Source organism: Cucurbita pepo, chromosome 20 (assembly GCF_057944985.1).
Source record: "Cucurbita pepo subsp. pepo isolate OVF chromosome 20, ASM5794498v1, whole genome shotgun sequence".
Classification (NCBI taxonomy): domain Eukaryota; kingdom Viridiplantae; phylum Streptophyta; class Magnoliopsida; order Cucurbitales; family Cucurbitaceae; genus Cucurbita; species Cucurbita pepo.
Window position 1 is genome coordinate 1,764,390 of NC_141817.1, and position 16,654 is coordinate 1,781,043.

At 38.3% G+C, this 16,654-nt stretch overlaps 1 protein-coding gene, 1 long non-coding RNA gene and 1 other non-coding gene across 5 annotated transcripts; 1 reads left to right on the top strand and 2 right to left on the bottom strand.

The window, feature by feature from the left end:
- Positions 1 to 84: 84 nt before the first annotated feature.
- LOC147786368 (uncharacterized) lies at positions 85 to 14,125 on the top strand. Its single transcript, XR_015414744.1, has 3 exons — positions 85 to 521; positions 10,497 to 10,721; positions 13,987 to 14,125. It is a non-coding gene; the product is annotated as an uncharacterized LOC147786368 (long non-coding RNA).
- Positions 9,007 to 9,142, bottom strand: LOC111796282 (small nucleolar RNA Z247). Its single transcript, XR_002815327.1, has one exon. It is a non-coding gene; the product is annotated as a small nucleolar RNA Z247 (small nucleolar RNA).
- Positions 11,432 to 15,476, bottom strand: LOC111783121 (putative inactive leucine-rich repeat receptor-like protein kinase At3g03770). Of its 3 annotated transcripts, XM_023664008.2 has the most exons (8): positions 15,329 to 15,476; positions 13,723 to 15,137; positions 13,458 to 13,591; positions 13,011 to 13,251; positions 12,695 to 12,894; positions 12,601 to 12,626; positions 12,412 to 12,523; positions 11,432 to 11,862 (listed from the first exon to the last, which is right to left on the bottom strand). In XM_023664008.2, the coding sequence occupies exons 2-8, from the start codon at positions 15,077 to 15,079 to the stop codon at positions 11,635 to 11,637; spliced, it is 2,298 nt and encodes a 765-aa protein (XP_023519776.2). In that variant the 5' UTR covers positions 15,080 to 15,137; positions 15,329 to 15,476; the 3' UTR covers positions 11,432 to 11,634. The 3 variants fall into 3 exon arrangements, 2 of the variants coding, with proteins under 2 accessions (XP_023519776.2, XP_086976987.1); XM_087120861.1 differs by having other exon boundaries at positions 13,723 to 15,356; XR_015414743.1 differs by having other exon boundaries at positions 11,724 to 11,862; positions 12,691 to 12,894; positions 13,723 to 15,356.
- Between the last annotated feature and the right edge of the window lie 1,178 nt (positions 15,477 to 16,654).

Below are 16,654 nucleotides of genomic sequence, written 5' to 3' on the forward strand. Positions count from 1 at the left end.
AATTCATAATATTGAAAGATCTGGTAAAGTCCAGGGGTATTTTGGGAAGGTAGGAGAATGAAATTGCTGGGCTAATGTATGATATCTTGGGCTCGCGTAACAAGCTTAATTCCACCTCCTCACCTATTGGCCCAATGGCCATTCTCCGCCGTTTGACGGCCAAAACTATCGCCGGCGTGTCTGAGGCCGCCGCGACGCCGCTCCGTTGTTTCAGTCTGAGACATTTCATTTCTCCCGCGACCTCCGCCTCTTCAGCTCAACTACAATTTGATTATGAATATTACTGCTACGATTACAGAGCAGAGCTCGAATCCCGACTTGATCACCTCGCGGTAGCTCCCATTGGATACTCGGAAGGCTCGGTCCCGACGAGAGAATTGGAGTTTGTGTTCATTGGAAGCCCCCGCACGAAGAAGCATCTTTATGCGTAGAAGCTCTCCAGGCTGCTTGCAGTTCCTCATATTTCCATGGACAGCTTGGTTCGCCAAGAACTTAGCCCTCGCTCGTTCTTATATAGACAGGTATAACTCGACACTCGTAGCTTCATTTCAATGTTTGGCGTCTTTTTCATGGAATTTGCGCTTAAACGTCTTGCGTCTTTGCGTTTTCCGGCTCTGAATCCATAGTTGCTTGCCGTGTTCGTGATCTTATTCTTTGGATTTAAGTCTGTTGTGCGCCGAAAGCGGAACAAATGTACTCACAACACCAAAGTTATTCAAGACATACAATATGACACTCAAAACTTGATGATTTCAACAGCAGAAAGAATGGCATTATATAGCCTTCTGTTAAACCTAAAGATAAACTAACAAGCCAAAAAAAGACCTTGAGAATAGGTCTTGGTCCTAGAGAATAGGGCTTATGACAGTGTTCAACAATCTCCACCTTGTCATAAGATCTCCAAGTTATAGCTAATTTGGTTGCTACCATGTCAACACACTACTCCCTTCCGACGTTGATGAAATCTAAACAATGCCAGAACTTTTCACGAGTGATAACCTTTGTCAACATATCAGCAGGGTTATCAGCTGTTCCAATTTTTAATAACCGAATATCCCCTTTGCTAATAATTTCTCGAATAAAGTGAAAACGGACATCAATGTGTTTTGTACGAGCATGATGGACTTGATTTTTTGACAAGCAAATAGCGCTCTGGCTATCACAAAATACATCTATATGTTCCTGCAAAATACCCAAGTCATTGATCAAACCATGCATCCAAATAGCTTCTTTAAAAGCTTCTGTTACTGCCATATACTCTGCTTCAGTGGTAGACAATGCAACAGTAGACTGCAATGTTGAACGCCAACAAACAGGTCCACCAGCCATAGTAAATAAATAACCCGTAGTAGATCGTCGCTTATCCAAATCACCAGCATAATCAGAATCCACATAACCAGCTACACGATTGTCAAGCTTAAACATTTCTTGTTTTTGAAACTTAATACCAACATCAATAGTGCCAAGAATGTACCTAAGAATCCATTTTACAGCCTGCCAATGCTCTTTACCAGGATTATGCATATAACGACTCACCATGCTTACTGCGTGTGAAAGATCAGGTCGAGTACACACCATAGCATACATCAACGCACCAACAGCATTTGTATAAGGAATGTTCTCCATATACCTTTTGTCATCATCAGAACTTGGACACATGGAAGCACTAAGCTTGAAATGAGGAGCAAGTGGAGTACTAACGGGTTTGGTTGAATTATTCAAACTAAATCTTGACAATACCTTGCGTAGATATTGAGACTGAGTCAACCAGACTGTACCTTTTTTCCGATCTCGCTCTATCTCCATTCCAAGTATTTTCTTTGCATTGCCTAAGTTTTTCATTTCAAATGTTTTAGAAAGCTCATCTTTGAGCTTATCAATCTCCATCTGTCTCTTTGAAGCAATTAACATATCATCAACATATAAGAGCAAATAGATAAACGATCCATCATCGAGACACCGATAATACACACAATGGTCAAATTGACTATGAGTATACATATGCTCTACCATGAAATGATCAAACCTTTTATACCATTGGCGAGGGGATTGCTTCAGCCCATACAAAGATTTCTTCAATCTGCATACTAAATGTTGTTGTCCAACTACTTGGAAACCAACTGGTTGCGCCATATATATTTCTTCTTCCAAATCTCCATGCAAAAAAGCAGTTTTTACATCAAGTTGTGCAAGCTCAAGATTAAATTGAGCAACCAAAGCCAACAAAATTCGAATGGAAGAATGTTTTACCACAGGTGAGAAAATTTCATTGTAATCAATACCTTCCTTTTGTGCGTAACCTTTAGCCACAAGTCGAGCCTTATAACGTATACCAGAAGAGTCTTCCTTTTTTGCAAAAACCCATTTACAACCAATTTCCTTCTTACCTTTTGGAAGTGGTACCAAATCCCAAGTTTGATTTATCTCCAATGATGCTATCTCCTGATTCACAGCCTCTTGCCAGTGTAAGCTATCCGGGCTCTGAATAGCATCTTTGTAGCTGTTAGGAACTCCATCAATCAAAGAGAAAGCATATGCTATCGTATCATCAAACCTTGCAGGTTTTCGAATTACCCTTCGTGGTCTATTCTTGGCGATTGACTCAGGTTCCTCCACTCTTTCATTCACAAGGCTTTGCTCCTCAAGACTTTGCTTTTTTTGTTCTAAGACATCAAAGTTATTATTTACCTGATCAATAGGTTCTTCGGTAGGAGCAACCACATCAGGAGAGAACACCACCTTCTCCACCTGCTTCAATGCCTCGTCATTATTTTCAATTTTCTGCAAAAACATTCCAGACTCATCGAATGTCACATCTCGACTATTAACAATTTTACTTGTTTCTGGACACCATAACCTATAGCCCTTCACACCTTTGCTAAAGCCCATAAACTTGGCTTTTTTTGCTCTAGGATCCAGTTTTGAGTTTGTCACATGATAATAAGCAGGACACCCAAACACATGCAATTTATCATAATCACTAACAGGACTACCTGACCATACCTCAAGCGGAGTTCTCCCACCGTTTCCAGAAACAGGTAAACGATTCACCAAGTGAACTGCATAACTGAGAGCCTCAGCCCAAAATGCCTTACTCAATCCTGCTTGAGACAATATGCATCGAACCTTCTCTATTAATGTCTGGTTCATTCTCTCAGCAACTCCATTTTGTTGTGGCTTACCAGGAACAGTGAAGTGTCGAACGATCCCTTCATCTCGGCATACTTTAAGGAATGGATCATAAGTATATTCTCCCCCGTTGTCTGATCTCAGCTTTTTGATTTTCCTATCCGTCTGATTCTCTACCATTTTCTTCCACTCTAGGAAGATTTGGAGAACCTCGTTTTTGTGCCTCATGGGATACATCCAAACTCTCTTCGAGTAGTCATCAATAAAGGTGACAAACCACCTCTTTCCTCCCAATGAGACATTCTTTGTGGGACCCCATACATCGGTGTGAACATAATCCAAAATACCCTTTGTTTGGTGTATAGCTGTACCAAACTTCACATTTTTTTGTTTACCAAATATACAATGTTCACAGAAATCAATTTTTCCAGTTGTGGCACCCTTAAGGACTCCTTGGTTCACCAATGTCTGAAGCGCCTTCTCACCAGCATGCCCGAGTCGCATGTGCCATAATTTCGATATGTCTTGTTCTTTCGAACTTGCCATAGCAGCATGCCCAATTATTGTGGTTCCGTTGAGGTAGTATATGCTACCTCTTCTAGTTCCTGTAATTGCCACCAAAGCTCCACGAGCTACTTTCAAATTCCCTCCTTCCAAAATGATGCGATAACCACTCGCATCCAAAACGCCAAGTGAAATCAAGTTTTTCTTCAAGTCAGGAACATACCTCACATCTTTGAGTTTTCGTATAACCCCATCAAACATCTTGATTTGTACTGAGCCGATTCCCATTATCTTGCAAGTACTATCATTGCCCATATAGACAACTCCACCATTGAACTTTTTGAAGTCCAAAAACATCTCTTTGTTGGGACACATATGATAGGAGCACCCAGAATCAAGAATCCATTCCATGGTTTGGCTGGCTGATAAGGAGATTGTCAAGGCATCATCTGTATCAGTGTCGTCATCTTTAACCACATTGGACTTCGACCCCTTCTCTTTTAAGATCGAACAATCTTTTTTCCAATGGCCTTTCTGTCGACAATATGCACACTCATTTTTATCAAGTTTTCTCCAATTATCAGATCTACCTCTCGACTTTAATCGAGACTCTCCACATTCGTTCCTTTTCCAGGTAGAAGTTCTTCCATGAGCAGTGAGAACATTTGAGCTAGAGTTTTGATACGTCTCCTTTTCCTTCTTTCGCATCTCATTGTTTATTAAGGCATTTGAAACATCTTCAAAATCAATATTAGTGATTCCATGTAGTAGGGTTGTTACTAAAAACTCGTAGGATTCCGGCAAAGAGTTTAATAACAACAACGCCTTGTCCTCGTCATCAATCTTAACATCAAGATTGAGCAAATCAGTGATGATTTTGTTAAAATCATCCAAATGCTCAGCCATTGAGATACCTTCCTTGTAGTCAAAACGGAAGAGTTTCTTCTTCAAATAGAGTTTATTTTCCACACTCTTCTTCATATATTTCGCTTCAAGCTTGTCCCATAATTCTTTCGCCATGGTAACCTTCATAAATGGATATTTCTGATCCTTGCCAAGACAGGATCGAATAATTCCACAGGCTTGCCGATTTAATTTTGTCCATTCTGCTTCTGTCATGTCTTCAGGCATCTCCTCTTGGAGAGAAACATCGAGGTCTTGCATGACCAGCAAATCGCTAACTTCGCCTCGCCAAACACCAAAATTATTGGTTCCATCAAATTTTTCTACTTCGAGATTGGAACTCCACACTCTCGATCCACGTCGTGATGGTTCGGCCATTTGCAATAATTAATCTGGATGTAACTCAAAAACACAATTCTTGAAAACTGATTTTCAAGAGAATAAACACGATTGTGAGCACGTCTAATGGTCGATGAGGCCCAAACTTTCACAATACCCCCAAATACCACAACAATGCTCTGATACCACTTGTTGTGCGCCGAAAGCGGAACAAATGTACTCACAACACCAAAGTTATTCAAGACATACAATATGACACTCAAAACTTGATGATTTCAACAGCAGAAAGAATGGCATTATATAGCCTTCTGTTAAACCTAAAGATAAACTAACAAGCCAAAAAAAGACCTTGAGAATAGGTCTTGGTCCTAGAGAATAGGGCTTATTATCAAGTTTATGCAAAACTGTGCCTCACACTATTGAGGACATATTCTATTTATATTGGCAAAAGATTAACTAATAGATCCGATTTCATAGGAAACTAACGAAGTAAGCCTATTCTTATGGCATGACTAACTTCAAGCTATTCTAATGGATTGACCAATTCTAACAGTCCCCTTCAATCCCAACAAGTCTTGTACATGTTGAGATTGTTACAATGTGTAGTAAAAGGAGTTTTAGACAGTGGTTTTGTCAGGATATCAGCTACTTGATCACTTGATGAAATGAACCGAACTTCCATTGCTTTACGTGCTACTTGTTCTCGAACAAAATGAAAATCAACTTCAATATGTTTCGTTCTAGCATGAAATACTGGATTTGAAGTTAAATATGTAGCTCCGAGGTTGTCACACCAGAGGCGAGGAGCCTTTGATTGATACACGCCCAGTTCCTTCAGTAATGACTTGATCCAAATCATTTCTGCAGTAAGATTCGCAATGGCCTTGTATTCTGCTTCGGTGCTTGATCTTGACACTGTAGCCTGTTTTCTGGAACTCCATGAGATTAGATTTGCTCCAAGAAATACAGCAAAGCCGCTAGTTGAACGTCGATCATCGGGACAACCAGCCCAATCAGCATCAGAAAACCCCGACAACATCATGGTTGATTTCTGAATTTTCACTCCTAATGCTAGTGTGCCTTTAACATAACGAAGAATTCTCTTCACAGCACCCCAATGAGCATCAGTAGGTGTATGAAGATATTGACACACTTTATTGACAGCAAATGCCAAATCAGGCCTAGTCATTGTCAAATATTGTAGTGCTCCCACTGTACTTCTGTATTTGAATTGTTCTTCAGCTGATAAGGGTATTCCTTGTTCTCTGAATAATTTTTCAGCAGAACCCATTGGTGTAGACATAGGTTTGCATTTTTCCATGTTTACTCTTTTCAACAAATCTAAGGCATATCGTCTCTGTGACAGTATGATACCATCTCGTGTTTTCTTGACTTCAATACCCAGAAAATACTCAAGACCACCCAAATCTTTTACTGCAAAATCTATTTTCAATTTCTGAATCAACCTTTCGGTTGCTTGATCAGAGGAGCTCACAATAATTATATCATCAACATAGATGAGCATATAGATAGTTATCTCTCTGTTTTTGAGAATAAAAAGAGATGAATCAGCTACTGAAGCCTTGAAGCCTAACTCAATAAGTTTTCCAGTCAACCTTGAATGCCAAGCTTTTGGGGCTTGTTTCAGGCCATAAAGGGCTTTCTTGAGCTTGCATATGTAATTCTTTGGTTTGGCTGAGTCTTGAAATCCTGGTGGTTGTCGCATGTACACTTCCTCTTTCAGAATTCCATGCAAAAATGCATTTTGGATATCAACTTGTCTCATATTCCAGCCCTTGGTTACTGCTAGCGAAAGAATGACCCTGATTGTTGACGGTTTGATCACAGGGCTAAAAGTATCAGTGTAATCAACACCAAATCTTTGCTTGAATCCTTTGGCAACTAATCTTGCTTTTAATCTTTCAACTGACCCATCTGCTTTTCTTTTCACTTTATACACCCATTTACTATCAATGAGATTTATTCCAGGTTTGGGTGGAACTAGATCCCAAGTGGCATTTCGTTTTAGCGCTGAGAGCTCATCATTCATTGCTCCTCTCCATCTTGGATGTTGCATGGCTTCCTGCAGGTTTCGAGGTTCAGTAGCAGTCTCTATGATCGGAGTTGTGATAGTTACAGCGCTTGCGAATTTTCTTGAGGTTTCTGAATATCTGATAGTTCCATCAGTGAATTGTTTAGCTTGTACAATGTTATTTCTCAACCTTGTTCGCATTGGATGTTGACTAGCTGCTTCAGTTGGTTGATCAGACACATGTTCATGAGTTTGGTTTTGAGCATTGATCGAACTGCTCTCAGCTTCATATTCTGCAATTTCCTCTGAACTTCTTGTATTATCTGCAGAAGATAAGCTGACACCAGACAAGTTGTCACTAGCAATATTATCAGTTTGACCATCATTCATATGGGAATTACTAACAACTGGTTCAATATCTGTAAGAGCATTTTCAGTGTAAAAACTAGCAAGTTTGGCTAAGGCTGGAAGTAGAACAGGATGATGTGGATTTGTGGTTTTGTTTGGTGGCTTAGATTCTTCAAAAGGAAAAATATTTTCATCGAAAACCACGTCTCTAGAGATGTAAATACGTCCTGTACTTCTATTTAAGCATTTATATCCCTTATGAGAAGAACTATAACCCAAGAATATACATCTAGTAGTTCTGAAACTCAGTTTCTTGTTGTTGTAAGGCCTTAAATTAGGCCAGCAAGCACAGCCAAACACCCTAAGCATGGAGTAGTCTGGACTTTTACCAAACAATTTATGAAGTGGTGTGTCTTGTTGTATGGTTCGGCTGGGCATTCTATTTATAAGAAAGCAAGCTGTGTTGAAAGCTTCATCCCAGTAGGATAGAGGCATGTTGGCTTGAGCGAGTAAAGCAAGGCCAGTTTCTACAATGTGTCTGTGTTTTCTTTCGACTAACCCATTCTGCTGGTGTGTGTGAGGACAGGAGATATGATGTTCAATGCCTGTGGATTTGAAATAATTGTGTAACCGATGGTATTCACCCCCCCAATCTGATTGGACGGAGCGAATTTTGGTATTTAGCATAGTTTCAACATGTTTTTGAAATTGAAGGAACACAGACTCAACATCAGATTTGCATCTCAGAAAGTAAATCCAAACATAACGACTAAAATCATCAACAAAGGAAACATAATATTTGGAATTATTTACTGACGCAATGGATGGACCCCATACATCAGTGTGAATTAATTGAAGGGGTGCTGTAGATACATGCTGAGAAGAACCAAATGGCAATTGATGTGCTTTCCCTAATTGACAAGCATTACAAATTGAGGAAGAGGGAATATTAGTATCTATAGCTAAATTATTATCTTGTAGAATTCTAATGGTAATTGGAGATGCAGGGTGCCCTAGCCTTCTGTGCCATTGTTCTTTCGAAAGTTTGGCTGTCAGCAAGGCTTGACTGAAATTATGCGGTAGAACGTATAGGCCATTCTTACATCTACCGTGGAGCAGGAGTTTCTTCGTGACTCGGTCCTTAACCAAAAAATAGTTTGGGTGAAATTCTACAACAGCATTATTATCAGATGCTAGTCTTTGTACTGAAATTAGGTGCTTATTGATTTTAGGAACATATAGGATATGTTTCAGAACAAGAGATGAACCAGAAATTAATGAATTCCCAATATGAGAGATAGACAAACCTGCGCCATTTGCAACCTGAATTTGGTCGGTGCCAGTGTAGCGTTCTCTGGTGGTAAGCCTCTCTAGGTCATTGGTGATATGATCTGTGGCTCCAGTGTCAACATACCAGTTTGTGTCACTAGTGTATCCACTGGTTGCCAAAGCTGCTTGTTTGAGATTATTTTCGGCTTGATATGCCTGATCAAATCTGTGCCAGCATTGCAAAGCATCGTGATTGGGCTTACCACAAATCTGACAGACAATGCCTGAGCTGCTTTGTGTCTTTGATGGTTGACGTCCAGGATTGTTCACAGTACGCCTTGATTGTCCATGACCACTATTTAACTGACGACTACGACCGCGACTACCTCGACCTCCATTGGCACCTCCACGAATGGATATCCTATTGACATTGTTAGCAGATGAAAGTTGCTCAAATGTACCCTTACGCAAGTGCCGCATCTCATAGCTCAGCATGTGAGCATACACGTCGCTGACAGTGTATACATCTGTTCTGGTTGTAATGCTTGTGACTAGAGGATCATAATCTGGACCAAGTCCTTGCAGCATGTAGGCGATGAGTTCTTCATCCTCTATTCGCTTGCCAATGGCAGCAAGTGTATCACCAAGATGTTTTACTTTACGAAAGTAGTCAGCAATTGTCATGTCCTTTTTCTGGATAGTAGAGAGTTCCATACGGATCTGCATTGCTCTTGCTCGAGATGTGGAAGCAAATTGTCGCTCCAGCGTAATCCAGGCTTCTCGTGCAGTGGTGATTCCAACCATCGTGCTGAGAACCTCCTCAGTGACTGATGAGTTGATGAGGCTGAGTACCAGCTGGTCCTGGGGGTACCAGACTGTGAACTCAGGGTTGATGATAATTTTGCGATTCCCTGTTTCTTCACTTGGTTCAACGGCGATCGTCTGGCTTGGTGCAGGCATGGATCCATCCACAAAACCAACAAGGTTTTGGCTACGCAAGTAGGGAAGGATTTGGGTGGACCACAGTAGATAATTTTCTTGTGTAAGCTTAACACTAATCACCTGACTGATCGACGGAGAAGACATTGTGTTGTTTGGGATTGACATGTCTAACAGCAGAGGCTATGGATCTCGTGGATCTTATTTCGGCTCTGATACCATATCAAGTTTATGCAAAACTGTGCCTCACACTATTGAGGACATATTCTATTTATATTGGCAAAAGATTAACTAATAGATCCGATTTCATAGGAAACTAACGAAGTAAGCCTATTCTTATGGCATGACTAACTTCAAGCTATTCTAATGGATTGACCAATTCTAACACTTATGACAGTGTTCAACAAAGTCTTCGTAGTTCATATTTCATTACGAGTTCAGATGATTTTGAGGAATGTGATTATCACTATAGTATATAGATACTGGCTACAAGCACCTTCCTGATTGTTTCTGATAGGGACGACATTCTCTTAACTTTGATTATTCCTTTCCATATTCAATTACATGAATGTCAATACGTGTGTCACCTTAAATTCTTTCTTTCAGCTATGAAAACAAAAGGTTCACTCCCGTTTTGAGTCTTGCTTCTAGTTAACCATCGTTACGCATATGAAACTCTGCTCTTAATGCCTTCGTGACTCTGTATATCAAGAATTGATGTCCAGGAGTCTATAAACCAGATTTACCATATATATGTTTAAGTATTGATATAATTAAATTTAAGCTATGACTGCAGATGTTAAATATATCTAACACTTGATGTGTATATGATTTTAAATAATTCATCACTACTTATTTGATGAAAAAATGGAACTGTTCTATGAAAACGCGACAGAGGATTTTAGCTGAACATAATTCCCCATGAGCACATGCTTTGCAAAATTGTTCGCTGCATCATTCGTGGCTTTCATAATAGTAAGTTTACTGGTTAACAGTGGCTCTGTTCTCCATCATTGTTTCCCCCTTTTTCCAGCAGAAGATTGTTGATCAACTTGCCATGATCGATCCGATCGTGAATATCAGATGCGTCAACTTTTGTTCCGTTAAATATCATATGGGTACTTCTTCTTACCGTTCTTCCGTTCTTGTGAGAAACGAGCTTCTGTTCTACATACGATGGTGTAAATCCTTAAGGCTTATTGACGAACTAGATTCAGAAGGTGCCTGGAAGAAAGAACTCCAAATCTATGCTGAGCAGGTACTTTTATGTGTATATATGATCTGGCTTTTCATCATTACTACTGTATCATTGCAAAGTATTTCTCAACCATTTTTCTTTTCATTATATAGTTTCACCAAATTTAGATAGTGGGTAACCTTCGAGCCATTGCTGAGTTCGAACTTCAACGTCCGAAAAAATATCCGAAAAAATCATTAATTTTCCCTTGATCATAGTTAGTTGGGATTTCATTTCCTGAAAAATAGAAGCATTTAATAAAATGTGAAAATGTTTTATAACGGAAAAATAAATGGATAGTAGAAAGTGCTGTCCAAAAATGTACTAGAATTGGAAGTATTGAGTTCAAACATTTTAACTCAATTATAGTGACCTCTATATGGGATATGAATCGTACAATCCTACAACATTTCATTAGTGTACAATTTCTCCTATGGGATTAGTTGAACTGATTCTAAGCTGGCATTAGATCCTTAGAGAAGAGAATCGAGTTGGCCGTTGCAAGTAGGTAAATGCATAAGTCAACCTTTTGAGCAAAATGCAATAAAAAGAAGGAAATTCATGGCTTAACACCATCTTCTTGATTTTGTAGGAACTACAAGATCAATGTTTTTGATATCCGAGGGTCGCACCTTATTTAATTCGCTAAATGCATTAGTTGTTTACTCTAGAGTTGGACAACAGTTCTATTTCATAGATTCTTAGGACCTAGAGCTTTTTGGGAAGAAGTGGAAGCTTAAAAAATGGGGCTCTTATATTTGAGTGGATTTACACTTTAACATCAATGTCGAGATGACATGTCCAAAATATAAACCTATCTATTCTTATTGGAGTTCTAAAAAACAAAAAACTGAAAAAACGTGCCTTATGAGAATCTATTGCTTTCAGAAGAAAGGCTGATTTCATGAAACAACTTCAGGAAGAAAAAAACAAATCATTGTTGTGATGCAGAACTATATCTTTGATCACCATCCCTGGTATCTTGGACTTGATTTGCATATTGTAGGTTCCAAAGCACATCCTCCATGGATGGACGACTCATTTCTGGGGAAATACACTTGTTCATTAGAGAAATAATGGTTGATAGAGACTCTTGCGAGCAAGTAGCTAGAATGGTTGGATCGATGAGTCCCCGTCGTCCGTCCTGGCTGTTTAAACTCATCTGTATGTATGGAAAGCCATTTAGGACATTTTGAACTGAATAGTTCAAAGAAATGGAACATTGACAGCTTTGATTGTTTTTTTCTGTTACGTAAGCCCCATGCACTACCATGATCAATTAATTTTGATCCTCTTGTGCACCTCGACAGCCACAGCTGAACTTTTCCATTTGTTTCAAAACTTTTCCATTTGAACTTTCAAAAGTTGCAATATTACCCTTGACATTTCATAAACATTTCAAAACTAACCTTATGTTAGAAATCCTTTAGAATTTTGGACAAAAATTGAGATATGGAATTGTGGGGCAGTGACCTAAAATGGAAACTAGAATTGCCACTTATTCTAGGCCACTGCCACCCTGTTCTAAGCTCCAACTTTTGTCTGAAATTTTAGAGAATTTCTATTCCAAAATGTTTACGAAAGGACGAGTAATATTATAACGTTGTGAAAGAATAAGGAAACAAATGGCAAACTTGAGAGTATTTTAGTAATTTAGCAGCCTACTATGTATAATGTAAATAAAGCAGTAATCAGAAAGTTTTTGGCCTACCATTTCCTTTAGTATATAGGGGCCTTTTCTAGTAGAAACAGAAGGTGCAACAAGTGCCTCTAGTAGTATAAACCCAAAGCTATATACATCATCCTTCAAGTTCATCATTTGCCTGAGGATAGATAATTCAAGTGAGGAACAGTTGATTTCATGGAAAAGAGGGCCTAAATGATTAAAAATCATTCTTACCAAGCTTGAGGGCCTTCTCCTTTTGCCTACACAAACAAAAAAACATAAGTAATCAGCATTTACCAATGAACAGTAATAATCAAGTCCTACCTACCACAGATTTGGCTGGTTCTTCTGAGATAATGGACAATCCATAATCACTTAACTTTGCTACATTATGCTCATCAATCAAGATATTGTTGATCTTTAGTTGGTTGTCGAAGAAACCTGGAATAACTCCAGTATGCAGGAAATGCACAGCCTTGGCAATACTGATTAGAATTGCTAATCTTTCAGACCAGTTCAAAACCTTCTCTACAAGTTCAATCATTTGTAAGGAAAAAGAGAAGTATTTCTCTCAGGTAGGGAAAGGTTAATGTGAAAGTTGAATATATTTATAGAATCTTAGTTCGAAAATGTTTAAAAATTACCAGATAGATGTGTCCGAAAACTTCCATTAGGAACATGTTCAGATACAAGGAAGACCTTGATGTCACTAAAGTCTTGGCCATCTCCATCAATGCAGTGTCCCAAAAGGCAGACCAAATTTGAGTGCCTGAGCTTTCCAAGCATATCCAACCTAAGCTTAAGATTTCTAATTGAAAATTTCTTTGATATAAGCAAGGACCTTATGGCAACTTGAGTCCCATTCTCCAGCCTCCCTCTGTAAAGCTACAAAACATATTAAGAAGGCTGAAATACATGGTGGGTAAAAGGATGGTTTCAAAGTAATATAATTATGGCTATATTTCCTGTTTGGTGAATTTCACCATTTAACTTGCAAATAGAAGAAATACTCACAAAAAAGGAAGCCAACTACAAGCAATTTTCAATAAAGTTGAACCATCATGCAACAAAACTAAAGATTAGAATGTTACCTTCCCATATGAACCATCACCAATGATGGTTGAGTCATGAAAATTTCTTGTAGCTTCTTTTATCTCCTCCAATGAAAAAGTCCTACACAGTGGAAGGCCTTGAATTCCCAACTTTGCAGCTTGAGAAACAAACCCTGTGAGAAGGAAACTTTGAAATGGTAAAGTAAAACATCTTGAAGTCATGGAAGTCTACTAATTTTCCAAACTTCCACATTCCTCAGTACACTAAACAAATAACTGCAAATGAAATTCTTACTGAACTTACTAGCACTTGTTAGAAGTTCGGATGCGAACCCTGCTGCTGAACTATCCTGAACTGATTTCTGCAGTAAATGTTGTTCTGATATTTCTCTAGGCCAACATCTTCTACATAAAACAACCCCAATAGAAAGTAGAAGCACTGACAACAAAATACCAAGAAGTAATCCCATTAAAACTCCTGCATTTTTGGCTCTAGATTGCTCCTGGTGCTGGTGCATATGGTTTGTATCACAATATGATTTCGTACGCTGTTTCCCTACATTAACAGATAAGCAATTCCCATCTACCTTAAGAGTTCGTTTATCAGATTCAATGCCTAAGCAGGAAGGCAGTCCTCCTGTAAGCATATTGTTAGATATATCAACAAACTGAATCATGTTGCCACACCTCAGATTGATTGGTAGCGACCCAGATAACTTATTGGAAGAAAGATTCAAGTGGCTGATGTTGGGCAAGGAGAAGATGGTCGCAGGAGGGATGCCAGTCAATGCATTGAACGATATATCAAGCTGTTGGAGCTGACTAAGTTGGCCATATTGCTGTGGAATCTCACCTGAAAATGAGTTTTTTCCGAGTAAAACCATGATCATTGTCTTTGGTAGCAGAGGCAGAGGTGAATCTATTTTGTTCCAGCTTAAGTCCAGTACAGTTAGGCCATGTAAGGGACTTAGATCTGGTAATTCACCAGAAATGTAATTGCCAGACATGACAAGCTCAGTAAGGGTACTAATGCTGAGGATTGAAGATGGAAATGAATCCTTTATCTTGTTGTTTTTCAAGCTCAGCACCGTCAAACTAGACAATGAATCAAACCAGTCAGGTACAGTATCATTGAAGAAGTTGTCGTCTAGTTTGAGAGTTTGAAGCTTCATCATAGTAGAAATCTTAGGTGGGATTGAACCAAAGAGATAATTTGAGCTCAAATCTAGATACTCAAGTGAAGATAATCTATGGATTTTGTCTGGAAGTGGACCCCAGATGCCCAAAGATACAAGACTAAGAACTCTCAAGCTGTTTAGTCTAGTCAAAGTGGTGATGAAAGAATCAAGAGAGAAGCTCTCTGATAGAGTTCGATTTGGTATTGCAAATCCAATGAACTCATCAACTTTGCCTTCAGTATCACCAGCAATTCTAAGCTCAGTGACCACACTGCCTTGGCATGTGACATTAACAAGAGGAAGAAAAGATAGTGTGCAAAAATCTACTCTGTGATCAGTCCATGACTCCAATTGCTTTGGGTACTCCAAGTGCTTCCTCAGCTGGAGAAGCACTTGGGCTTGAGAGACTTGCAATTGGTAAGCTTCAGCAAATACGAAAGTCCAAACAAAGCTGAGAAGTAACAACAAATCATACTTCCCCATGAAAGATTCTTCAGACGATGATCTTGACTGCTTCTTCTTCTTCTTCTTCAAGTAGTCTCTGTTTCAGAAACATCAAAATGGTGAATCTCAATGATTGTGATTAACGGAAGAAGAAGAAGAAGAAGAAGAAGAAGAAGAAGAAGAAGAAGAAGAAAGTTGAAGATGGGATGTGGCCAGTCTCGAACTCCCACACTGAAACAGAGAGTACAAATAAATCATCAAAGAGGATTGAAGAGAAGTAAAACCCACCAAGTAAATTGTTAGAGAAACAAGAGAGGCCTATCAAATGGAGTCATTATTGAAGCGAAATGCAGCAACGCATAGTGTTCCTCTTCTCACAACTGTCATTCGAAAAGAAAATTCACAAAGCAGTAAGTGATGATGCGAAAGTGGGGTAGCTGAAGTGGACACATTTAGTTCTAGCACATGCTTCTCTCTCTTTCTCTGTCTTGAAAGCAATGGAAAATGGGGTATGGCAATTGGCAGGAATGGGTGTTGTGTTGTGTTGTGTTGGGTTGGAAAGTCTCAGTCTTTCTGAGCTGGGGGCTGCGAGCAAAAGGAGAGGCTTCGGCTGTGAATGGAATCCAACAGTCCACCATTATTATACTTTACAATTTGGATCTAATCTTGCCTTCTTTCTTATTCATTTTTATAGTTAGAAAATTTTGAAGCTTATGTAGGATGTTTTCTAATCCATAAAGTTGACTTTATATTTGGATTCTTTTTTCTTTTTGTTCGTTCTCGTGGTAGATGAAATTACTATGAACTTTTTTCAGGTTTGTTTTAGTTGGGAATGCGACTAAACTCTCATGTTGATTAGGAAAGAGGAAAATTGTGAGTCTACTCAGAGATCTTTTGAGTTAAATTAAAAATAAAGACATGTGGGCTTATATCCAAAATAGACAATATTGTATCATTATATAGATTTGTAAAGTATCATTGTCTCGGACAATATTAGACCTATTAATATGAGCATAATTTAGATTCCATTTAATAATCTTTTGATTTTTAAGAATTAAACTTAGGAATAACTGCCTTCTTATTTATATTCTCTATTGTTTTTAAAATTTAATACTTTAAAATCTTTATTTTAGTTTATGAAATTTGACAAAGATTTAAATATTTTTTTTTTATATAAAGATGAATACAACTTTCAAAAAGTAGAAAAAATTATTATCCAACTAACTTTTTAAATGGATAAGCTTTGGTTCTGGAATTTTGATAATACTTTTAAAATTCATGAATTTTTTATCCATAAAATTTAAAGATTAAAGTTTTATTAGCCTATCTTTAGTAGATAAATTAATTTAAAAAACTTTGAGAATTATTGGAGATTAAATTTAAGAAATAAATTTATAATTTAATAATTAAAAAAAAAAAAAAACTACAATATCAGGACTAATAATTAAGCAACTTGTTTGGATACTTCCAAATTCCAGTCCAATCCAACATTAAACTTATATTAAAATCTAAAGCTAAAAAAAAATATAAGATGAACAAAATTGACAGCCTGTCTTCCATATGAATTTAACAAAATCCCATACTCTTCTTTGGCTGCCTTGCTACTTTGGACAA

Coding starts and splice junctions, on each gene's coding strand:
- LOC111783121 (XM_023664008.2), bottom strand. CDS start 15,079: ATGGGGAAGTATGATTTGTTGTTACTTCTCAGCTTTGTTTGGACTTTC. Junction 13,252..13,457: donor GTGATGGTTCATATGGGAAG/GTAACATTCTAA, acceptor TATGTTTTGTAG/CTTTACAGAGGGAGGCTGGA. Junction 11,863..12,411: donor CCTATATACTAAAGGAAATG/GTAGGCCAAAAA, acceptor CCATACATACAG/ATGAGTTTAAACAGCCAGGA.